Source organism: Oncorhynchus keta, chromosome 30, assembly GCF_023373465.1.
Source record: "Oncorhynchus keta strain PuntledgeMale-10-30-2019 chromosome 30, Oket_V2, whole genome shotgun sequence".
Taxonomy (NCBI): Eukaryota; Metazoa; Chordata; class Actinopteri; order Salmoniformes; family Salmonidae; genus Oncorhynchus; species Oncorhynchus keta.
Window position 1 is genome coordinate 7574788 of NC_068450.1, and position 25358 is coordinate 7600145.

A 25358-nucleotide genomic window follows, 5' to 3' on the forward strand; every position below is an offset into this window, starting at 1 on the left:
AATAGAAGATGAGTTCTGTAGAAGATGAGTCCTAGTAGAAGATGAGTCCTAGTAGAAGATGAGTTCTGTAGAAGATGAGTTCTAGTAGATGATGAGTTCTAATAGAAGATGAGTTCTAGTAGAAGATGAGTTCTGTAGAAGATGAGTTCTTGTTCTTGGAAGATGAGTTCTAATAGAAGATTAGTTCCAGTGGAAGATTAGTTCTAGTAGAAGATGAGTTCTAGTGGAAGATGAGTTCTGTAGAAGATGAGTTCTAGTAGAAGATGAGTTCTAATAGAAGATGAGTTCCAGTAGAAGATGAGTGCTTGTAGAATATGAGTTCTAGTAGAAGATGAGTTCTAGTAGAAGATGAGTTCTATAGAATATGAGTTCTAGTAGAAGATGAGTTCTATAGAAGATGAGTTCTAGTAGAAGATGAGTTCTCGTGGAAGATGAGTTCTAATAGAAGATGAGTTCTGTGGAAGATGAGTTCTAGTGGAAGATGAGTTCTAGTAGATGATTTCTAATAGAAGATGAGTTCTAGTAGAAGATGAGTTCTGTAGAAGATGAGTTCTTGTGGAAGATGAGTTCTAATAGAAGATTAGTTCCAGTGGAAGATTAGTTCTAGTAGAAGATGAGTTCTAGTGGAAGATGAGTTCTGTAGAAGATGAGTTCTAGTAGAAGATGAGTTCTAATAGAAGATGAGTTCTGTAGAAGATGAGTTCTTGTAGAATATGAGTTCTAGTAGAAGATGAGTTCTAGTAGAAGATGAGTTCTATAGAATATGAGTTCTAGTAGAAGATGAGTTCTATAGAAGATGAGTTCTAGTAGAAGATGAGTTCTCGTGGAAGATGAGTTCTAATAGAAGATGAGTTCTGTGGAAGATGAGTTCTAGTGGAAGATGAGTTCTAGAAGATGAGTTCCAATAGAAGATGATTTCTAGTAGAAGATGAGTTCTATAGAAGATGAGTTCTAGTAGAAGATGAGTTCTGTAGAAGATGAGTTCTAGTAGAAGATGAGTTCTGTAGAAGATGAGTTCTAGTAGAAGATGAGTTCTATAGAAGATGAGTTCTAGTAGCAGATGAGTTCTATAGAAGATGAGTTCTCATAGAATATGAGTTCTGTAGAAGATGAGTTCTAGTAGAAGATGAGTTCTGAAGATGAGTTCTAGAAGATGAGTTCTAGTAGAAGATGAGTTCTGTAGAAGATGAGTTCTAGTAGAAGATGAGTTCTGTAGAAGATGAGTTCTAGTAGAAGATGAGTTCTGTAGAAGATGAGTTCTAGTAGAAGATGAGTTCTATAGAAGATGAGTTCTAGTAGAAGATGAGTTCTATAGAAGATGAGTTCTCATAGAATATGAGTTCTCGTGGAAGATGAGTTCTAATAGAAGATGAGTTCTGTGGAAGATGAGTTCTAGTGGACGATGAGTTCCGTAGAAGATGAGTTCTAGTAGAAGATGAGTTCTAATAGAAGATGAGTTCTAGTGGAAGATGAGTTCTGTAGAAGATGAGTTCTGTAGAAGATGAGTTCTCGTAGAAGATGAGTTCTGTAGAAGATGAGTTCTAGTAGAAGATGAGTTCTATAGAAGATGAGTTCTTGTAGAAGATGAGTTCTGTAGAAGATGAGTTCTAGTAGAAGATGAGTTCTGTAGAACATGAGTTCCAGTAGAAGATGAGTTCTGTAGAAGATGAGTTCTGTCGAAGATGAGTTCTAATAGAAGATGAGTTCTGTAGAAGATGAGTCCTAGTAGAAGATGAGTCCTAGTAGAAGATGAGTTCTGTAGAAGATGAGTTCTAGTAGATGATGAGTTCTAATAGAAGATGAGTTCTAGTAGAAGATGAGTTCTGTAGAAGATGAGTTCTTGTGGAAGATGAGTTCTAATAGAAGATTAGTTCCAGTGGAAGATTAGTTCTAGTAGAAGATGAGTTCTAGTGGAAGATGAGTTCTAATAGAATATGAAGATGAGTTCTAGTAGAAGATGAGTGCTTATAGAAGATGAGTTCTGTAGAAGATGAGTTCTAATAGAAGATGAGTTATAATAGAAGATGAGTTCTAGTGTAAGATGAGTTCTGTAGAAGATGAGTTCTAGTAGAAGATGAGTTCTGTAGAAGATGAGTTCTAGTAGAAGATGAGTTATATAGAAGATGAGTTCTAGTAGAAGATGAGTTCTAATAGAAGATGAGTTCTAGTAGAAGATGAGTTCTGTAGAAGATGAGTTCTGTAGAAGATGAGTTCTGTAGAAGATGAGTTCTAGTAGAAGATGAGTTCTGTAGAAGATGAGTTCTAGTAGCAGATGAGTTCTAGTAGAAGATGAGTTCTGTAGAAGATGATTTCTAGTAGAAGATGAGTTCTAGTAGCAGATGAGTTCTAGTGTGAAGATGAGTTCTGTAGAAGATGAGTTCTAGTAGAACATGAGTTCTAGTAGAAGATGAGTTCTGTAGAAGATGATTTCTAGTAGAAGATGAGTTCTAGTAGCAGATGAGTTCTAGTGTAAGATGAGTTCTGTAGAAGATGAGTTCTAGTAGAAGATGAGTTCTAGTAGAAGATGAGTTCTGTAGAAGATGATTTCTAGTAGAAGATGAGTTCTGTAGAAGATGAGTTCTAATAGAAGATGAGTTCTAGTGTAAGATGAGTTCTGTAGAAGATGAGTTCTAGTAGAAGATGAGTTATATAGAAGATGAGTTCTAGTAGAAGATGAGTTCTGTAGAAGATGATTTCTAGTAGAAGATGAGTTATGTAGAAGATGAGTTCTAGTAGAAGATGAGTTCTAATAGAAGATGAGTTCCAGTAGAAGATGAGTGCTTGTAGAATATGAGTTCTAGTAGAAGATGAGTTCTAGTAGAAGATGAGTTCTATAGAATATGAGTTCTAGTAGAAGATGAGTTCTATAGAAGATGAGTTCTAGTAGAAGATGAGTTCTCGTGGAAGATGAGTTCTGTAGAAGATGATTTCTAGTAGAAGATGAGTTCTGTAAAGATGAGTTCTAGTAGAAGATGAGTTATGTAGAAGATGAGTTCTAGAAGATGAGTTCCAATAGAAGATGATTTCTAGTAGAAGATGAGTTCTATAGAAGATGAGTTCTAGTAGAAGATGAGTTCTGTAGAAGATGATTTCTAGTAGAAGATGAGTTCTGTAGAAGATGAGTTCTAGTAGAAGATGAGTTCTGTAGAAGATGAGTTCTAGTAGAAGATGAGTTCTATAGAAGATGAGTTCTAGTAGCAGATGAGTTCCATAGAAGATGAGTTCGAGTAGAAGATGAGTTCTCGTGGAAGATGAGTTCTAATAGAAGATGAGTTCTGTGGAAGATGAGTTCTAGTGGACGATGAGTTCTAATGGAAGATGAGTTCCAATAGAAGATGAGTTCTAGTGGAAGATGAGTTCCGTAGAAGATGAGTTCTGTAGAAGATGAGTTCTAGTAGAAGATGAGTTCTATTGAAGATGAGTTCTAGTAGAAGATGAGTTCTGTAGAAGATGAGTTCTAGTAGAAGATGAGTTCTGTAGAAGATGAGTTCTGTAGAAGATGAGTTCTCGTAGAAGATGAGTTCTGTAGAAGATGAGTTCTAATAGAAGATGAGTTCTAGTGGAAGATGAGTTCCGTGGAAGATGAGTTCTGTAGAAGATGAGTTCTAGTAGAAGATGAGTTCTGTAGAAGATGAGTTCTAGTAGAAGATGAGTTCTAATAGAAGATGAGTTCTGTAGAAGATGAGTTCTAGTAGAAGATGAGTTCTATAGAAGATGAGTTCTAGTAGAAGATGAGTTCTAATAGAAGATGAGTTCTGTAGAAGATGAGTTCTAGTAGAAGATGAGTTCTGTAGAAGATGAGTTCTCGTAGAAGATGAGTTCTGTAGAAGATGAGTTCCAATAGAAGATGAGTTCTAGTGGAAGATGAGTTCTGTAGAAGATGAGTTCTAGTGGAAGATGAGTTCTCGTGGAAGATGAGTTCTAATAGAAGATGATTTCTAGTAGAAGATGAGTTCTAGTAGAAGATGAGTTCTGTAGAAGATGATTTCTAGTAGAAGATGAGTTCTAGTAGAAGATGAGTTCTCTGTAGAAGATGAGTTCTATAGAAGATGAGTTCTAGTAGAAGATGAGTTCTCGTGGAAGATGAGTTCTAATAGAAGATGAGTTCTGTGGAAGATGAGTTCTAGTAGAAGATGAGTTCTAATGGAAGATGAGTTCTAAAGATAGAAGATGAGTTCCAGTGGAAGATTAGTTCTAGTAGAAGATGAGTTCTAGTGGAAGATGAGTTCTAATAGAATATGAAGATGAGTTCTAGTAGAAGATGAGTTCTTATAGAAGATGAGTTCTGTAGAAGATGAGTTCTAATAGAAGATGAGTTCTATAGAAGATGAGTTCTAGTAGAAGATGAGTTCTGTAGAAGATGAGTTCTAGTAGAAGATGAGTTATATAGAAGATGAGTTCTAGTAGAAGATGAGTTCTGTAGAAGATTATTTCTAGTAGAAGATGAGTTCTGTAGAAGATGAGTTCTAGTAGAAGATGAGTTCTAATAGAAGATGAGTTCCAGTAGAAGATGAGTGCTTGTAGAATATGAGTTCTAGTAGAAGATGAGTTCTATAGAAGATGAGTTCTATAGAATATGAGTTCTAGTAGAAGATGAGTTCTATAGAAGATGAGTTCTAGTAGAAGATGAGTTCTCGTGGAAGATGAGTTCTGTAGAAGATGATTTCTAGTAGAAGATGAGTTCTGTAAAGATGAGTTCTAGTAGAAGATGAGTTCTGTAGAAGATGAGTTCTAGTAGAAGATGAGTTCTAATAGAAGATGAGTTCTAGTAGAAGATGAGTTCTATAGAAGATGAGTTCTAGTAGAAGATGAGTTCTGTAGAAGATGATTTCTAGTAGAAGATGAGTTCTGTAGAAGATGAGTTCTAGTAGAAGATGAGTTCTGTAGAAGATGAGTTCTAGTAGAAGATGAGTTCTATAGAATATGAGTTCTAGTAGCAGATGAGTTCTATAGAAGATGAGTTCTAGTGGAAGATGAGTTCTAATAGAAGATGAGTTCTGTGGAAGATGAGTTCTAGTGGACGATGAGTTCTAATGGAAGATGAGTTCCAATAGAAGATGAGTTCTAGTGGAAGATGAGTTCCGTAGAAGATGAGTTCTGTAGAAGATGAGTTCTAGTAGAAGATGAGTTCTATTGAAGATGAGTTCTAGTAGAAGATGAGTTCTAATAGAAGATGAGTTCTAGTGGAAGATGAGTTCTGTAGAAGATGAGTTCTGTAGAAGATGAGTTCTCGTAGAAGATGAGTTCTGTAGAAGATGAGTTCTAATAGAAGATGAGTTCTAGTGGAAGATGAGTTCCGTGGAAGATGAGTTCTGTAGAAGATGAGTTCTAGTAGAAGATGAGTTCTGTAGAAGATGAGTTCTAGTAGAAGATGAGTTCTAATAGAAGATGAGTTCTAGTGGAAGATGAGTTCCGTGGAAGATGAGTTCTGTAGAAGATGATTTCTAGTAGAAGATGAGTTCTGTAGAAGATGAGTTCTAGTAGAAGATGAGTTCTGTAGAAGATGAGTTCTAGTAGAAGATGAGTTCTATAGAATATGAGTTCTAGTAGCAGATGAGTTCTATAGAAGATGAGTTCTCGTGGAAGATGAGTTCTAATAGAAGATGAGTTCTGTGGAAGATTAGTTCTAGTGGAAGATGAGTTCTAATGGAAGATGAGTTCCAATAGAAGATGAGTTCTAGTGGAAGATGTGTTCCGTAGAAGATGAGTTCTGTAGAAGATGAGTTCTAGTAGAAGATGAGTTCTATTGAAGATGAGTTCTAGTAGAAGATGAGTTCTAATAGAAGATGAGTTCTAGTGGAAGATGAGTTCTGTAGAAGATGAGTTCTGTAGAAGATGAGTTCTCGTAGAAGATGAGTTCTGTAGAAGATGAGTTCTAATAGAAGATGAGTTCTAGTGGAAGATGAGTTCCGTGGAAGATGAGTTCTGTAGAAGATGAGTTCTAGTAGAAGATGAGTTCTGTAGAAGATGAGTTCTAGTAGAAGATGAGTTCTAATAGAAGATGAGTTCTGTAGAAGATGAGTTCTAGTAGAAGATGAGTTCTGTAGAAGATGAGTTCTAGTAGAAGATGAGTTCTATAGAAGATGAGTTCTAGTAGAAGATGAGTTCTAGTAGAAGATGAGTTCTGTAGAAGATGAGTTCTAGTAGAAGATGAGTTCTGTAGAAGATGAGTTCTCGTAGAAGATGAGTTCTAGTAGAAGATGAGTTCTGTAGAAGATGAGTTCCAATAGAAGATGAGTTCTAGTGGAAGATGAGTTCTGTAGAAGATGAGTTCTAGTGGAAGATGAGTTCTAGAAGATGAGTTCCAATAGAAGATGATTTCTAGTAGAAGATGAGTTCTATAGAAGATGAGTTCTAGTAGAAGATGAGTTCTGTAGAAGATGATTTCTAGTAGAAGATGAGTTCTAGTAGAAGATGAGCTCTGTAGAAGATGAGTTCTAGTGGAAGATGAGTTCTGTAGAAGATGAGTTCTAGTGGAAGATGAGTTCTCGTGGAAGATGAGTTCTAATAGAAGATGAGTTCTGTGGAAGATGAGTTCTAGTGGACGATGAGTTCTAATGGAAGATGAGTTCCAATAGAAGATGAGTTCTAGTGGAAGATGAGTTCTGTAGAAGATGAGTTCTAGTGGAAGATGAGTTCTAGTAGATGAGTTCTGTAGAAGATGAGTTCTAGTGGAAGATGAGTTCTAATAGAAGATGAGTTCTAATAGAAGATGAGTTCTAGTGGAAGATGAGTTCCGTAGAAGATGAGTTCTGTAGAAGATGAGTTCTAGTAGAAGATGAGTTCTATTGAAGATGAGTTCTAGTAGAAGATGAGTTCTGTAGAAGATGAGTTCTAGTAGAAGATGAGTTCTAATAGAAGATGAGTTCTCGTAGAAGATGAGTTCTAGTAGAAGATGAGTTCTGTAGAAGATTAGTTCTAGTAGAAGATGAGTTCTGTAGAAGATGAGTTCTAGTGGAAGATGAGTTCTAGTGGAAGATTAGTTCTAGTAGAAGATGAGTTCTAGTGGAAGATGAGTTCTAATGGAAGATGAGTTCCAATGGAAGATGAGTTCTAGTGGAAGATGAGTTCTGTAGAAGATGAGTTCTGTAGAAGATGAGTTCTAGTAGAAGATGAGTTCTAGTAGAAGATGAGTTATGTAGAAGATGAGTTCTGTAGAAGATGAGTTCTAGTAGAAGATGAGTTCTGTAGAAGATGAGTTCTCGTAGAAGATGAGTTCTGTAGAAGATGAGTTCTAGTAGAAGATGAGTTCTGTAGAAGATGAGTTCTCGTAGAAGATGAGTTCTAGTAGAAGATGAGTTCTAGTAGAAGATGAGTTCTGTAGAAGATGAGTTCTAGTAGAAGATGAGTTCTAGTAGAAGATGAGTTCTAATAGAAGATGAGTTCTAGTGGAAGATGAGTTCTGTAGAAGATGAGTTCTGTAGAAGATGAGTTCTAGTAGAAGATGAGTTATGTAGAAGATGAGTTCTAGTAGAAGATGAGTTCTAATATAAGATGAGTTCTGTAGAAGATGAGTTCTGTAGAAGATGAGTTCTAGTAGAAGATGAGTTCTAGTAGAAGATGAGTTCTCGTAGAAGATGAGTTCTAATAGAAGATGAGTTCTGTAGAAGATGAGTTCTAGTAGAAGATGAGTTCTGTAGAAGATTAGTTCTAGTAGAAGATGAGTTCTGTAGAAGATGAGTTCTAGTGGAAGATGAGTTCTAGTGGAAGATTAGTTCTAGTAGAAGATGAGTTCTAGTGGAAGATGAGTTCTCACAGAAGATGAGTTCTAATAGAATATGAGTTCTAATAGAAGATGAGTTCTAGTGGAAGATGAGTTCTAGTAGAAGATGAGTTCTGTAGAAGATGAGTTCTAGTGGAAGATGAGTTCTAATAGCAGATGAGTTCTAGTGGAAGAAGAGTTCTCGTAGAAGATGAGTTCTGTAGAAGATGAGTTCTAGTAGAAGATGAGTTCTGTAGTAGATGAGTTCTAGTAGAAGATGAGTTCTAGTGGAAGATGAGTTCTAATAGCAGATGAGTTCTAGTGGAAGATGAGTTCTAATAGAAGATGAGTTCTGTAGAAGATGAGTTCTAGTAGAAGATGAGTTCTGTAGTAGATGAGTGCTAGTAGAAGATGAGTTCTGTAGAAGATGAGTTCTGTGGAAGATGAGTTATATAGAAGATGAGTTCTAGTAGAAGATGAGTTCTGTAGAAGATGAGTTCTAGTAGAAGATGAGTTCTAATAGAAGATGAGTTCTGTAGAAGATGAGTTCTAATAGAAGATGAGTTCTGTAGAAGATGAGTTCTGTAGAAGATGAGTTCTAGTCGAAGATGAGTTCTGTAGAAGATGAGTTCTAATAGAAGATGAGTTCTAGTGGAAGATGAGTTCTAATAGAAGATGAGTTCTAATAGAAGATGAGTTCTGTAGAAGATGAGTTCTAGTCGAAGATGAGTTCTGTAGAAGATGAGTTCTAATAGAAGATGAGTTCTAGTAGAAGATGAGTTCCAATAACAAGATGAGTTATAGTAGAATATGAGTTCTAGTAGAAGATGAGTTCTAGTAGAAGATGAGTTCTAATAGAAGATGATTTCTAGTAGAAGATGAGTTCTAGTGGAAGATGAGTTCTGTAGAAGATGAGTTCTAGTGGAAGATGAGTTCTAGTGGAAGATTAGTTCTAGTAGAAGATGAGTTCTAGTGGAAGATGAGTTCTAATAGAAGATGAGTTCTAATAGAAGATGAGTTCTAATAGAAGATGAGTTCTAATAGAAGATGAGTTCTAGTAGAAGATGAGTTCTAGTGGAAGATGAGTTCTAATAGAATATGAGTTCTAATAGAATATGAGTTCTAGTAGCAGATGAGTTCTAGTAGAAGATGAGTTCTAGTAGAATATGAGTTCTGTAGAAGATGAGTTCTGTAGAAGATGAGTTCTAGTAAAAGATGAGTTCTAGTGGAAGATGAGTTCTGTAGAAGATGAGTTCTAATAGAAGATGAGTTCTAATAGAAGATGAGGTCTAATAGAAGATGAGTTCTAGTAGAAGATGAGTTCTGTAGAAGATGAGTTCTTGTGGAAGATGAGTTCTAATAGAAGATGAGTTCTAATAGAAGATTAGTTCCAGTGGAAGATTAGTTCTAGTAGAAGATGAGTTCTGTAGAAGATGAGTTCTAGTAGAAGATGAGTTCTAGTAGAAGATGAGTTCTAGTAGAAGATGAGTTCTGTAGAAGATGAGTTCTAGTGGAAGATGAGTTCTAATAGAAGATGAGTTCTAGTAGAAGATGAGTTCTGTAGAAGATGAGTTCTAGTAGAAGATGAGTTCTATAGAAGATGAGTTCTAGTAGAAGATGAGTTCTAGTAGAAGATGAGTTCTAGTAGAAGATGAGTTCTGTAGAAGATGAGTTCTAGTAGAAGATGAGTTCTAGTAGAAGATGAGTTCTGTAGAAGATGAGTTCTAGTAGAAGATGAGTTCTGTAGAAGATGATTTCTAGTAGAAGATGAGTTCTAGTAGAAGATGAGTTCAAATAGAAGATGAGTTCTGTAGAAGAAGAGTTCTAATAGAAGATGAGTTCTAGTAGAAGATGAGTTCTAATAGAAGATGAGTTCCAATAGAAGATTAGTTCTAATAGAAGATGAGTTCTAATAGAAGATGAGTTCTAATAGAAGATGAGTTCTAGTAGAAGATGAGTTCTCGTAGAAGATGAGTTCTGTAGAAGATGAGTTCTAGTGGAAGATGAGTTCTAATGGAAGATGAGTTCCAATAGAAGATGAGTTCTAGTGGAAGATGAGTTCTGTAGAAGATGAGTTCTGTAGAAGATGAGTTCAAATAGAAGATGAGTTCTAGTAGAAGATGAGTTCTGTAGAAGATAAGTTCTGTAGAAGATGAGTTCTGTAGAAGATGAGTTCTAATAGAAGATGAGTTCTAATAGAAGATGAGTTCTAGTAGAAGATGAGTTCTAGTAGAAGATGAGTTCTGTGGAAGATGAGTTCTAGTGGAAGATGAGTTCTAATAGAAGATGAGTTCTGTAGAAGATGATTTCTAGTAGAAGATGAGTTCTAGTAGAAGATGAGTTCTGTAGAAGATGAGTTCTGTAGAAGATGAGTTCTAGTAGAAGATGAGTTCTAGTAGAAGATGAGTTCTGTGGAAGATGAGTTCTAGTGGAAGATGAGTTCTAATAGAAGATTAGTTCTGTAGAAGATGATTTCTAGTAGAAGATGAGTTCTAGTAGAAGATGAGTTCTGTAGAAGATGAGTTCTAGTAGAAGATGAGTTCTGTAGAAGATGAGTTCTAGTAGAAGATGAGTTCTAATAGAAGATGAGTTCTGTAGAAGATGAGTTCTGTAGAAGATGAGTTCTAATAGAAGATGAGTTCTGTAGAAGATGAGTTCTAGTAGAAGATGAGTTCTAGTAGAAGATGAGTTCTGTGGAAGATGAGTTCTGTAGAAGATGAGTTCTGTAGAAGATGAATTCTGTAGAAGATGAAGATGAGTTCTAGTAGAAGATGAGTTCTGTAGAAGATGAGTTCTGTAGAAGATGAGTTCTAGTAGAAGATGAGTTCTAGTAGAAGATGAGTTCTGTGGAAGATGAGTTCTAGTGGAAGATGAGTTCTAATAGAAGATTAGTTCTGTAGAAGATGATTTCTAATAGAAGATGAGTTCTAGTAGAAGATGAGTTCTGTAGAAGATGAGTTCTCGTAGAAGATGAGTTCTAGTAGAAGATGAGTTCTGTAGAAGATGAGTTCTGTAGAAGATGAGTTCTAGTAGAAGATGAGTTCTGTAGAAGATGAGTTCGAATAGAAGATGAGTTCTGTAGAAGATGAGTTCTGTAGAAGATGAGTTCTAGTAGAAGATGAGTTCTAGTGGAAGATTAGTTCTGGTAGAAGAAGAGTTCTAGTGGAAGATGAGTTCTGTAGAAGATGAGTTGTAATAGAAGATGAATTATAGTAGAAGATGAGTTCAAATAGAAGATGAGTTCTGTAGAAGATGAGTTCCAATAGAAGATGAGTTCTAGTGGAAGATGAGTTCTGTAGAAGATGAGTTCTAGTTGAAGATGAGTTCTAATAGAAGATGAGTTCTAATAGAGGATGAGTTCTAATGGAAGATGAGTTCTCGTGGAAGATGAGTTCTAGTGGAAGATGAGTTCTAATAGAAGATGAGTTCTAGTAGAGGATGAGTTCTAATAGAAGATGAGTTCTCGTAGAAGATGAGTTCTAGTAGAAGATGAGTTCTAGTAGAAGATGAGTTCTAGTAGAGATGAGTTCTAAAAGAAGATCAGTTCTCGTAGAAGATGAGTTCTAGTAGAATATGAGTTCTCGTCGAAGATTAGATCTTGTAGAAGATGTATATTCATGGAGTAGTTCTTGAACATAAATGTACTAATTACTAAGAACTACACAAGTTTTCTGACTAACTATTTCACCATTGACCAAGCCGACATTAAAATAACTGTGGGCGAAACTTTTCTATAAAATTAATCGGAGTGATTTCACCTTTGGAACACAGTGAAAACATAACATTTTAGCCCTTCGTACAATATGGTTGTTAAATCTTATTATAAACTTTATTTTCTGGGACTTTGGCTCAGTGCTTCCATCCAGTCGATGTCACAGCTGCTCCTAATTTGATTTATGAGCCAGACAAGGTTTTTCACCACCTCTGTCTCATTTTCACGTTAGACAACATAACATTTAGAGCATTTCAATCAGTTTCAGAGAGCTGTGGCTAACTATCTATAATGGCTGTTTATTTTTACTTGAGTGAATTCAAATTAGGCTGATGGATTGTGATAACATCTAGGGCAGGTATACTTACTGTAGAAAAGGTTAAGCAAGAATATGAATCACTGGCCCTAAGGTGGGAGTGACAATAACCTATAAATAAAATACACAACTGAACTGTTTATAAGAGAGTGGTTCCTTCCTCTTCACCCATACTGACCTCCTAAACCCTGTTGATGAAGCATTCATCTGACATTGTGGATCACGCATCTATATGGACCATACATCTACAGTCACCTCCGTAATTATTGACATCCTTGATAAACATTAGCAAAAAATACTGTAGAAATAATACAAATACTGAGCTATACTGCATAAAATTGTTTTTGATGTTGATTATATTTCTTATACTAATACAATTGCTCTGAAAAGCCGATGACTCATGTTTTTTCTTAAGTCCGCAATTTGCTCATTTGGTAACCCATCAAAGGGACAGCACCAGACACTCCTTATCTAGGTGTGGACTGCAAACATTGGCATGTTTTACGTATCTGTTTTCAACTCTGTCAGTGGTTTGTCAACTCCGTCACTGATGGCTAACCCCCTTCAGATCATTATTTTTGTCAATATTCAGTAAAAGAAAATATTGCAATCACTGTCATGCAACATATAATTTAAAAAATGAAGTATCTTCTGTATTAGTATTAGAGTTTATTATGGATCCCCATTAGTTCCTGTCAAGGCAGAAGCTACTCTTCCTGGGGTTTATTATGGATCCCCATTAGTTCCTGTCAAGGCAGCAGCTACTCTTCCTGGGGTTTATTATGGATCCCCATTAGTTCCTGCCAAGGCAGCAGCTACTCTTCCTGGGGTTTATTATGGATCCCCATTAGTTCCTGTCAAGGCAGCAGCTACTCTTCCTGGGGTTTATTATGGATCCCTATTAGTTCCTGCCAAGGCAGCAGCTACTCTTCCTGGGGTTTATTATGGATCCCCATTAGTTCCTGCCAAGGCAGCAGCTACTCTTCCTGGGGTTTATTATGGATCCCCATTAGTTCCTGTCAAGGCAGCAGCTACTCTTCCTGGGGTTTATTATGGATCCCCATTAGTGCCTGCCAAGGCAGCAGCTACTCTTCCTGGGGTTTATTATGGATCCCCATTAGTTCCTGCCAAGGCAGCAGCTACTCTTCCTGGGGTTTATTATGGATCCCCATTAGTGCCTGCCAAGGCAGCAGCTACTCTTCCTGGGGTTTATTATGGATCCCCATTAGTTCCTGTCAAGGCAGAAGCTACTCTTCCTGGGGTTTATTATGGATCCCTATTAGTTCCTGCCAAGGCAGAAGCTACTCTTCCTGGGGTTTATTATGGATCCCCATTAGTTCATGCCAAGGCAGCAGCAACTCTTCCTGGGGTTTATTATGGATCCCCATTAGTTCCTGCCAAGGCAGCAGCTTCTCTTCCTGGGGTTTATTATGGATCCCCATTAGTTCCTGTCAAGGCAGAAGCTACTCTTCCTGGGGTTTATTATGAATCCCTATTAGTGCCTGCCAAGGCAGCAGCTACTCTTCCTGGGGTTTATTATGGATCCCCATTAGTTCCTGTCAAGGCAGAAGCTACTCTTCCTGGGGTTTATTATGGATCCCTATTAGTTCCTGCCAAGGCAGAAGTTACTCTTCCTGGGGTTTATTATGGATCCCCATTAGTTCATGCCAAGGCAGCAGCAACTCTTCCTGGGGTTTATTATGGATCCCCATTAGTTCCTGCCAAGGCAGCAGCTTCTCTTCCTGGGGTTTATTATGGATCCCCATTAGTTCCTGTCAAGGCAGAAGCTACTCTTCCTGGGGTTTATTATGGATCCCCATTAGTTCCTGCCAAGGCAGAAGCTACTCTTCCTGGGGTTTATTATGGATCCCCATTAGTTCCTGCCAAGGCAGCAGCTACTCTTCCTGGGGTTTATTATGGATCCCCATTAGTTCATGTCAAGGAGGCAGCTACTCTTCCTGGGGTTTATTATGGATCCCCATTAGTTCCTGCCAAGGCAGCAGCTACTCTTCCTGGGGTTTATTATGGATCCCCATTAGTTCCTGCCAAGGCAGCAGCTACTCTTCCTGGGGTTTATTATGGATCCTCATTAGTTTCTGCCAAAGGCAGCAGCTACTCTTCTTGGTGTCCAGCAAAATGTAAGGCAACAGTATACAATATAATAAAATAATGTAACATTAAAATACATTTTACGACAGACTTTACAATACATTAAGTGTATTCCCTCAGGCCACTACTCCACTACAACACCACCCAGGTGTACGTGCGTGTGTGTGTATAGTGTGCATGTATAGTGTATGTGTATAATGTCTGTGTATAGTGTGTGTGTATAGTGTGTGTGTATAGTGTGTTTGTACCTGTGTGTGTGTGTGTGTGTGTGTGTGTGTGTGTGTGTGTGTGTGTGTGTGTGTGTGTGTGTGTGTGTGTGTGTGTGTGTGTGTGTGTGTGTGTGTGTGTGTGTGTGTGTGTGTGTGTGTGTGTGTGTGTGTGTGTGTGTGTGTGTGTGTGTGTGTGTGTGTGTGTGTGTGTTTGTGTGTGTGTGTGTGTGTGTTTGTACCTGTGTGTTTTTATACCTGTGTGTGTTTGTACCTGTGTGTGTTTGTACCTGTGTGTGTTTGTAGCTGTGTATGTGTTTGTAGCTGTGTGTGTGACTCTTCACAGTCCTTGCCATTCTATAAGGTTTATTTTTATCTGTTTTAAAATCAAATTGTACTGCTTACGTGAGTTACTTGATGTGGAATAGTTCCATGTAGCCTTGGGTTTATTTAATATTGTGCATCTCCCATAGTCTGTTCTGGCATGTCTTGTCCGAGCTGTGTGCTAGTAGTTTCAACAGACAGCTTGGTACATTCAGCTTGTCAACACCTCTTACAAAAACAAGTAGCGATGAAGTCAATCTCTCCTCCACATTGAGCCATGAGAGATTGACATAACAGTTTACAATCCAGGGTTACTCCAAGCAGTTTAGGCTCCTCAACTTGCTCAATTTCCACATTATTCATTCAAGATTTAGTTGAGTGAATTGAATGATTTGCCCCAAATACAATGCATTTAGTTATTTAAAAACAAATTTAGGACTAACTTATGTATTGCCACCCTTTCTGAAACTGACTATATCTCCTTGTTAAGTGTTGCAGTGATTTAACTAGCTATAGTAGCTGACTTGCATAGTGTTGAGTCATCCAAATACATAGACACATGGGATTTACACAGAGCCAGTGGCAGGTCATTAGTAAAGAATTAAAAAAGTAAGGGACCTAAACAGCTGCCCTGGGGAATGCCTGATTCCAGCTGGATTATGTTAGAAAGGCTACCATTAAAGAACACCATCTGTGTTCTGTTAGACAGGTAACTATCAATCCACAGTATAGCAGGGGGTGTAAATCCATTACATACACATTGCTCCAGCAGCAGACTAACGTCAAAAGCTGCACTGAAGTCCTACAAAACAGCTCCCACAATCTCTCCGCCAATCATCAGTCATTTGTGTAAGTGCTGTGCTTGTTTATTGTCCTTCAATATAAGCATGCTGTTGTCAATGTGTTTACTGTAAAATAGCATTGTATCTGGTCAAACACATTTTTTCCCAAAAGTTTACTAACGGTTGGTAGCAGGCTGATTGGTTGGCTATTTGAGCCAGCAAAGGGGGATTTACTATCGGAATGACTTTTGCTTCCCTCCAGGCCTGAGGGCACACACCTTTTTATGCTTGTATTAAAGAGATGGCAAATAGGAATGACAATACCAACTTCTATCATCCTCAGTAATTTTCCATCCAAGTTGTTTGACCCATGTGGCTTGTCATGGTTGATAGACAACAATAATTTGTTCAGCCATTCCAAACTCACTTTACGAAATTCAAAATTACAATGCTTGTCTTTCAAAATTTGTGGGTTTGGTGTTTGTTGCTGGCATGTCATGCCTAAATTTACTAATCTTGCCATTAAAAAAACTATTAAAGGAGTTGGCAATATCTGTGGGGTTTGAGATGAATGAGGCATCTGATTCAATTAATGAGTTTGCCTTTTTTTCCCAAAATGTAGTTTAAGGTACTCCAAAGTGTTTTACTATCATTCTTTATATTAATCTTTGTTTCAGAGTAGACTTTACCCATGGTGATGGATAACAAATGGAGTTTTCATGCTTGCTACCACAAGTTTTATACCCTAGTGGCAGAGGAAGCCATGGAAGGCCACATTAACTGAGATTAATTTTAAAGAGTAGAACGTTAATCCAGATTTTAAAAAAATGGTATTTATTTTATTACAAGAATCTTTAGACAATAATATACATTTTCAACATTTCTCTTTGTTTTCTGTGACAGTCAGAACCTACTGGTTCTACCATATGCTCCTAATAGCCAGGCAAAGAAGTTAGATGTTGATCCCCAGAACAGAATTTCTAAACAGAGAGGAGTTGTTGCTCCAAATCCACCCACTGAAATAAAGACTTCCTCTTTCTCTCAACACTGAATTTATCTGGCTCTCCTATAGCAGGATATTGATCTGCACAAGGTGATGCCGACAGAGCCCACCCACAACAAATGCTGTTAAGATATAAGAGATACAGAAAATGACTCAAAATAGGAAGGATTCGGTTTCCTGCAGTGTGGTGCAAAACTCTTTAAATGCTTGGGGAAAAATACAATTTGGAGTAGAGTAGAACCCGAAACAACCAAAGTCAATTCCTCCATCCCTTGAGTCTGAACTGCTTCACATGTCAATGTCTCAAATGGCACCCTATTCCCTATATAGTGCCCTACTTTTGACCAGAGAACATGGACGGTATTACTTTCCCCTGACCCTGGACATGTTCGTAGAACATCTTTGCGTCATTCCAAGACGACGTAGCAGTACCAGCACTGACACTGCTAATGGTACACATTCCATTTTAGAATTCCATAATTATGCTGCTATGGATGATTGCTACACTCATTATTAAGGTGGCATGGCTGGTTTCATATGTGAAAGGACAGACCAACCTGGTTTTGAATTAAAGTGGCTGTCATATCTAATCTGTCCATTCTGATACCAGCTAGCCTACATCTCTGTCAGCTGAGGGGACATAACTGGCCTACTGTGATGATACAGAATGATAGCAGTTTTGGCTTGATGTCAGGAACATAACAGGAACACTGTGATGACACACAACGGTAGCAGTTTCAGCTTCATGACCAGTGTTGCATTCAAGACCATCTAAAGCGAGATTGATTAAAGACCAAGACCAGAGCAAATAGAGTCAGAGTCAAAACCCGAGACTGGAGGGGTGGGCGAGACCGAGTCAAGACCAAGACTGGAGGGGTGGGCGAGACCGAGTCAAGACCAAGACTGGAGGGGTGGGCGAGACCGAGTCAAGACCGAGACCGGAGGGGTGGGCGAGACACAGTCAAGACCGAGACCGGAGGGGTGGGCGAGACCGAGTCAAGACCAAGACTGGAGGAGTGGGCGAGACCGAGTCAAGACCGAGACCGGAGGGGTGGGCGAGACACAGTCAAGACCGAGACCGGAGGGGTGGGCGAGACCGAGTCAAGACCGAGACCAAGTCAAAGTGAGACTGGTTGCAAGAACACGACTTTCGATCATTATAGATTCGCCAAAGGCCACAAAATACAACTGAATGGATTATGGATTATGGAATATGTAAACACCAAAGAAGTCCTCTTACATTTGAGAACTTTACAGTCCTATTGATCAAACAAACCCAGTTATGCATATTAACAACAACAAGGTCAACAACTAATGCTAGCCAGAGCAAGATGAGCTAAAATCTAAGAAAGGAACATTAGATAAACGCTCTCAAACTTTTTCAGCTCGTTGGCCGTCAAAATTGCATTAATAAATGACGGGGAATTGTAGCCTCCTCACCCTTCTGCAGCTCGCCTGCCAATGCATGCTTGTCCCAACCAAGCACCCAAGTTAACTGGTTAAAGTTGGCTAGCTTGCTAGCTAGCTACTTCCAGACACAATTGAGAGAACACCTCGCTCTGACCATTTTAGTCGCTGGTTTGGCTGTTTGCATGTTATCTAAAGCGTGCTTGACTAACTAGCATTTATTTTTGTCATATTTAGCGGGTGTTACATGTTAGTAAATTCATCAGTTGTTCTGTGCTCTGGTCCACTCAAACGAGAGTGCTCTGAAATCGGAGTAGATAGCCATAGTGAATTTGCGAACACAAGAGATATGCTAACTGGATAACAGTTGTTTAAGTACTTGCTAGCTAACCAAATGACACCTACATCTATAGGTGTGTATAGCCACCGAAAAACGATATGAAGGGAAAAAGGTCAGTCATTCACCCACTCCTCCAATGACATGACATCCTCCTAGCAGCTAGCTAGCTAGCTCTCTAGCTAACGTTAAGCTCAGTTTTTTTTAGCTTGCTACATAAATAGATACGCTAGCCTATTAGCCACATTATGACTGACTTGTGACCATTGCCCTTGCTAGTTTAATTGTTTTGACATTCCCAGCCTTAGTTACATTTGTCAGTTTTTTTGTCCAAAATAATGTGTCATTGAAACTAAAACACTGCATCCCAAATGGAGGCAGAAAACAATGTACCAGGCCAGCTGTGATTTTCACCCTGATAGCAATATTTTTGGGACTACCAAGAAATGTATTGGTGAATTTTATTAACCATGCATTGAACTGCATCCATCTATTCTGCCAACGATGCCTTACTACACTTCATGGAACGCTGAGTCAAATAGAAGCTATTTTTATAACCTCTTATATAGTTGCATCTTTCCGTCAGCCCTACGCAGTGGTGTAGTGGTGCTTTAAACATCATGCTGTGTGTGACTGCTGTCTTTCCGTCAGCCCTACGCAGTGGTGTAGTGGTGCTTTAAACATCATGCTGTGTGTGACTGCTGTCTTTCCGTCAGCCCTACGCAGTGGTGTAGTGGTGCTTTAAACATCATGCTGTGTGTGACTGCTGTCTTTCCGTCAGCCCTACGCAGTGGTGTAGTGGTGCTTTAAACATCATGCTGTGTGTGACTGCTGTCTTTCCGTCAGCCCTACGCAGTGGTGTAGTGGTGCTTTAAACATCATGCTGTGTGTGACTGCTGTCTTTCCGTCAGCCCTACGCAGTGGTGTAGTGGTGCTTTAAACATCATGCTGTGTGTGACTGCTGTCTTTCCGTCAGCCCTACGCAGTGGTGTAGTGGTGCTTTAAACATCATGCTGTGTGTGACTGCTGTCTTTACGTCAGCCCTACGCAGTGGTGTAGTGGTGCTTTAAACATCATGCTGTGTGTGACTGCTGTCTTTCCGTCAGCCCTACGCAGTGGTGTAGTGGTGCTTTAAACATCATGCTGTGTGTGACTGCTGTCTTTACGTCAGCCCTACGCAGTGGTGTAGTGGTGCTTTAAACATCATGCTGTGTGTGACTGCTGTCTTTACGTCAGCCCTACGCAGTGGTGAAGTGGTGCTTTAAACATCATGCTGTGTGTGACTGCTGTCTTTCCGTCAGCCCTACGCAGTGGTGTAGTGGTGCTTTAAACATCATGCTGTGTGTGACTGCTGTCTTTACGTCAGCCCTACGCAGTGGTGTAGTGGTGCTTTAAACATCATGCTGTGTGTGACTGCTGTCTTTCCGTCAGCCCTACGCAGTGGTGTAGTGGTGCTTTAAACATCATGCTGTGTGTGACTGCTGTCTTTCCGTCAGCCCTACGCAGTGGTGAAGTGGTGCTTTAAACATCATGCTGTGTGTGACTGCTGTCTTTCCATCAGCCCTACGCAGTGGTGTAGTGGTGCTTTAAACATCATGCTGTGTGTGACTGCTGTCTTTCCGTCAGCCCTACGCAGTGGTGTAGTGGTGCTTTAAACATCATGCTGTGTGTGACTGCTGTCTTTCCGTCAGCCCTACGCAGTGGTGTAGTGGTGCTTTAAACATCATGCTGTGTGTGACTGCTGTCTTTCCGTCAGCCCTACGCAGTGGTGTAGTGGTGCTTTAAACATCATGCTGTGTGTGACTGCTGTCTTTCCGTCAGCCCTACGCAGTGGTGTAGTGGTGCTTTAAACATCATGCTGTGTGTGACTGCTGTCTTTCCGTCAGCCCTACGCAGTGGTGTAGTGGTGCTTTAAACATCATGCTGTGTGTGACTGCTGTCTTTCCGTCAGCCCTACGCAGTGGTGTAGTGGTGCTTTAAACATCATGCTGTGTGTGACTGCTGTCTTTCCGTCAGCCCTACGCAGTGGTGTAGTGGTGCTTTAAACATCATGCTGTGTGTGACTGCTGTCTTTCCGTCAGCCCTACGCAGTGGTGTTGTGGTGCTTTAAACGTCATGCTTTTTTTGCATAACCATTGTGGCCTTAATTAGCATTTACTGGTAGTTATCATACAGGTGAAACATATTTCCTACCCTACTGACTACCGATGTGAGCTGCTCCATGCCAAAACCAGCTGAGAGTTGCACACCCTTGCTGCCTGCAGATGATATTCCACTGAAAATGGGCTATCTGAGCAGCCGCGCATGTGAATATATGTCACGTGCTTTGAGATTGTGTAGGCTACTTTGTGCATGATTTCTCTACTGTGTACTACATAATTATTACATTACATCATTACATTTACGTCATTTAGCAGACGCTCTTATCCAGAGCGACTTACAAATTGGTGCAAACACCTATGACACCCAGTGGAACAGCCACAGAATCACGAACCTGTCACACGCTGAAGGCCTATAGGTTTTGCGAAATGCGCAAACGTGTGTTTATTAATAGATATAAAGACCGTGACGATATTCATGTTTCAACAAAGGAGTGTTACACATTAGGCCTGGCGAAGCAGTATTATGCGCTGCTGAATGGAAGCTGATAATTATGAGGTTTTCTTTTTACTCCGCAGGTCTCGGCTAATCTGAAGAGTTCTCACCGTCCGAGTACAAATGTATCCGACACCGAGACACTCAATATGTGGTCTCGAGACCAGACTTGAGTACTACAACACTGTCAGGAACATAGCAGGAACACTGTGATGACACACGATGGTAACAGTTTCAGCTGGATGTCAGGGACATAGCAGGAACACTGTGATGACACACGATGGTAACAGTTTCAGCTGGACGTCAGGGACATAGCAGGAACACTGTGATGACACACGATGGTAACAGTTTCAGCTGGACGTCAGGGACATAGCAGGAACACTGTGATGACACACGATGGTAACAGTTTCAGCTGGACGTCAGGAACATAGCAGGAACACATTGGTAGTAAACCATTATTCTGTGTGGAGCTCCAAGACAAATCTCTGAGGACCATACAAAGATAGTCCAAGGGGTGGACTAAAGACCATCGGCTATTCTAGGAACGCTTGCACAAGCCTCTATTGAACTAAACTGTGTCTTGTACTGTAAGACTGTATAGTGTTCAAATAGAAATCTGAATAGAAATCCGAAATGGATGTTGTTAGGAGATAGATGGGAGGGGTTGAATAGAGCTGTAGGGTGGGACGAATAACAACAAGATAACCAATGTTACTAAGGAACTTTTGTGAAAGAGTACAGTTTGAAAGATATAAGGTAGAGGAAGGACAGGAGTTAAAAACAAACCAAATAAAACTGAATAGAATAGACTGTGTCCTTGAAATGTATATAGTATGTATAAGCTGGAAATACAGGCCTAAGTGTTGTCCATTAGTTTACTCCAATTAGGGGAGGGGGGGTTAGAGGGTAATATATATATATATATATATATATATATATATATATATATATGCTACCGTTCAAAAGTTTGGGGTCACTTAGAAATGTCCTTGTTTTTGAAAGAAAAGCTCATTTTTTGCCCATTAAAAAAAACTCAAATTGATCAGAAATACAGTGTAGACATTGTTAATGTTGTAAATGACTATTGTAGCTGGAAACGGCTGATTCATTATGGAATAGCTACATAGGTGTACAGAAGCCCGTTACCAGCATCAATCACTCCTGTGTTCCAATGGCACATTGTGTTAGCTAATACAAGTTTATAATTTTAAAAGGCTAATTGATTATTAGAAAACCCTTTTGCAATTATGTTAGCACAGCTGAAAACTGCTGTCCTGGTTAAAGAAGCAATAAAACTGACCTTCTTTAGACTAGTTGAGAATCTGGAGGATCAGCATTTGTGGATTCAATTACAAGCTCAAAATTGCTAGAAACAAAGAACTTTCTTCTGAAACTCGTCAGTCTATTCTTGTTCTGAGAAATGAAGACTATTCCATGTGAGAAATTCCTAAGAAACTGAAGATCTCGTACATCTCGTACGCTGTGTCGTACGCTGTGTACCTCTCCCTTCACAGAACAGAGCAAACTGTCTCTAACCAGAATAGAAAGAGGAGTGGGAGGCCCCGGTGCACAACTGAGCAAGAGGACAAGTACATGTCTAGTTTGAGAAACAGACGCCTCACAAGTCCTCAACTGGCAGCTTCATTAAATAGTACTTGCAAAACAGCTGTCTCAACGTCAACAGTGAAGAGGCAACTCTAGGATGCTGGCCTGTGACCCAACAGACCTCCAGGCTGTGTACGGGCTATTTGACCAAGAAGGAGACTGATGGAGTGCTGCATCAGATGCTCTGGCCTCCACAATCACCCAACCTCAACCCAATTGAGAGATGAATTAGACCACAGAGTGAAGGAAAAGCAGCCAACAAGTGCTCAGCATATGTGTTAACTCCTTCAACACTGAAGCTGGTTGAGAGAACGCCAAGCATGTGCAAAGCAGTCATCGAGGCAAAAGGTGGCTACTGGATCTCAAATATAAAATGTATTTTGATTGGTTTACACTGTTTTTGGTTATGCATGATTCCATATGTGGTATTTCATAGTTTTAATGTCTTCACTGTTATTCTACAATGTAGAAAATAGTGGAAAAAAAGAGAAACAACTGAGTACAGAGTAGGTGTTCTAAAACGTTTGACCGGTAGTGTCTTCGTGCACTGTACCTGTATTTATGTTTATTGACTGCTATTCAGAAAACCTCTTTTGAATGAAAAGGATGGAGAGAAAATATAAAACAGCAATGTTTACCCAAGACAACCATTATTATTCAACCATGCTGGTCATTTATGAACATTTGAACATCTTGGCCACGTTCTGTTATAATCTACACCCGGCACAGCCAGAAGAGGACTGGCCACCCCACATATGCTCTCTCTAATTCTCTCTTTCTTTCTCTCTCTCGGAGGACCTGAGCCCTAGGACCATGCCCCAGGACTACCTGACATGATGGCTCCTTGCTGTCCCCAGTCCACCTGACTGTGCTGCTGCTCCAGTTTCAACTGTTCTGCCTTATTATTATTCGACCATGCTGGTCATTTATGAACATTTGAACATCTTGGTCGTGTTCTGTTATAATCTCTACCCGGCACAGCCAGAAGAGGACTGGCCACCCCACATAGCCCGGTTCCTCTCTAAGTTTCTTCCTAGGTTTTGGCCTTTCTAGGGAGTTTTTCCTAGCCACCGTGCTTTTACACCTGCATTGTTTGCTGTTTGGGGTTTTAGGCTGGGTTTCTGTACAGCACTTTGAGATATCAGCTGATGTACGAAGGGCTATATAAATAAATTTGATTTGATTTGATTTGATAGGAAATTAATCGAAATAAATAAATTAAATCTAAATAAAACAAGGAAATAGAAAAGTAATAATATAGTATGAGAGGAAATAAAAATAAGGGAAAAGACTGGAGAAGATCATCGTTGCTCTGTGCAGAACACTTGGCTGGTCATTTTCCAGGCGTGAACAATTCAGGACATTTCAGCGGGGGAGGTCTTGGCATAGAAATGACTCATAAAAATGCAAATTGGTAATCAAGTAGGACATGGGTAGCAAGGATACTGTTAATGTTCACACAAAGCACACTTAATCTGATACACCCTGATAGACTCTTTACCATCTCACACCCCCCAAAAAAAACATACTCATGTCACCGAGATGAGACAACCTTTGCAAAGCAACATTTTCATTGTAGTTGATTATTTTAGAAGACTGTCTTTTTACTTTACTTTACGTGTGTGTGTGTTTAGTACCACCTCTGTACAGCAAATGTTGTGCTTTATCTCCTCTCAAAAAAATATCTGAATTTGAATTGGCAAGCAGGCCTCAGATAATCTGCAATATTCATCTTCCTCCACGACGTATTGAGTATTGTCTAGACTATAAATGGAGAATGCATAACATTATCCTACTCTCTGTTTTTAGGCCGACTTCATTAAGGTTAAGTGAGAATATTGCGCTGCGATTGAATAGAACATCAATTAGATGATAAAAAAAGAACATTGGGTTCTGCATGAGGCACCTATTACCATAACACAGTTCCTTTTCTAGTCAATAATCTACAATATTCCCAACAGCTAACCTTTTTTTTCCCTCTGAAAATTGGAGGAATACGCTGTGTCTGCAATTTTCGTCGTTATGGTTTATAGCAAAACGACACCGCGCTTATCACTTGATACACATAATAACATAAAGCCTCTTCAAAGAAAGCATTGTGGTTACATGGTGGCCTGAGGCTCTGTTCTGATTTAAGCATGGAAACGTGGCCCGTAACGTCTAACAACAAACAACAGCTCTACTAACACACAGCCTTATGGGTTCAACTAAATGCAGGTGAACAGCAGTGACATTGGGAAGGGGTGGTACTGTATGTAGCTAGTTATCTTATCATACATCTAGTGAGCATTTGCCTATACAATTGTCTTTTCCGGAAACTTCAATGACGGAATGGTAAAATGATTTATGCTAGTGGTAAATGCCACAAATTACAATCTTCTGGTGTAATTATTTTTCCAACAAATAAGGATGAATACAAATTTTTCATAAAACATAACAAACTATTGGTCTTTATGTCAATCACACAAGCAGTGACAGTCACTCGAACCTGATAGAGAGAAGTGTGAGCTCACCTTGACAAGTTCATAGTGTTGGATCCCATTGATCCCCACATCTGGGTCAAATGCAGAGGGCACAGGGTACCGGGTGTTGATGGCTGTGTTCTCTGGGATGGAGATGTTTATTACGGTGGACTGGAAGAGTGGAGCGTTGTCATTGATGTCCTCAATCAGGAACCGGATCTTGACCAGACGGAAGATCTCGTCAGGCAGAACGGCGACCTCGATCTCGTAGAAGCAGCGCTTCTCGTTGAATACTCCCGAGCAGAGCTTCTCGCGGTCGATGCGGTGAGCCGTGGTGAAGATCTCCCCGGTGTTGGCCTCTACCCTCACCAAAGGCACATCGCCCGTTTTGTAGACAGGCTTAAACTGCAGTGGCGAGGTCAGCTTGAAGTCAGGGTCAAGGTTCAGGTCCAGGTCCTTCCGTAGGTTCCCGATGCGGACATTCTCGGGCTGCTCCTCCCTCACCGTGTAGTCCTTCTCTTGGGCCCAGGACAGCATGACCAGGCAGGTGAGGAACACCACCAACACACGAGTCTGACCTGCTAAGTCCATAATCATAGAGGATGGGAGCTTTCCTTGTAAGGATGCAACTCTGTCAGAGAGAGAGAGGGAGACAGAGAGAGACAGAGAGAGACAGAGAGAGACAGAGAGAGACAGAGAGAGACAGAGAGAGAGACAGAGAGAGACAGAGAGAGAGACAGAGAGAGACAGAGAGAGACAGAGAGAGACAGAGAGAGAGACAGAGAGAGAGACAGAGAG

General features: G+C 39.7%; 1 protein-coding gene across 5 annotated transcripts in view; it reads right to left on the bottom strand.

The window, feature by feature from the left end:
* The window catches only part of LOC118371316 (protocadherin-11 X-linked-like), a 363439-nt gene that overhangs the window by 317107 nt on the left and 20974 nt on the right, over nt 1-25358 (bottom strand). For all 5 annotated transcript variants that reach the window (XR_008086991.1, XR_008086990.1, XR_008086989.1 and 2 more), the window contains exon 2: nt 24612-25191. Coding sequence is in view for 2 of the 5 variants with exons in the window: in XM_052487383.1 (XP_052343343.1) it covers nt 24612-25157 (546 nt within the window). In the remaining 3 variants the exon portion in view is untranslated. The remainder of the gene's footprint in view (nt 1-24611; nt 25192-25358) is intronic.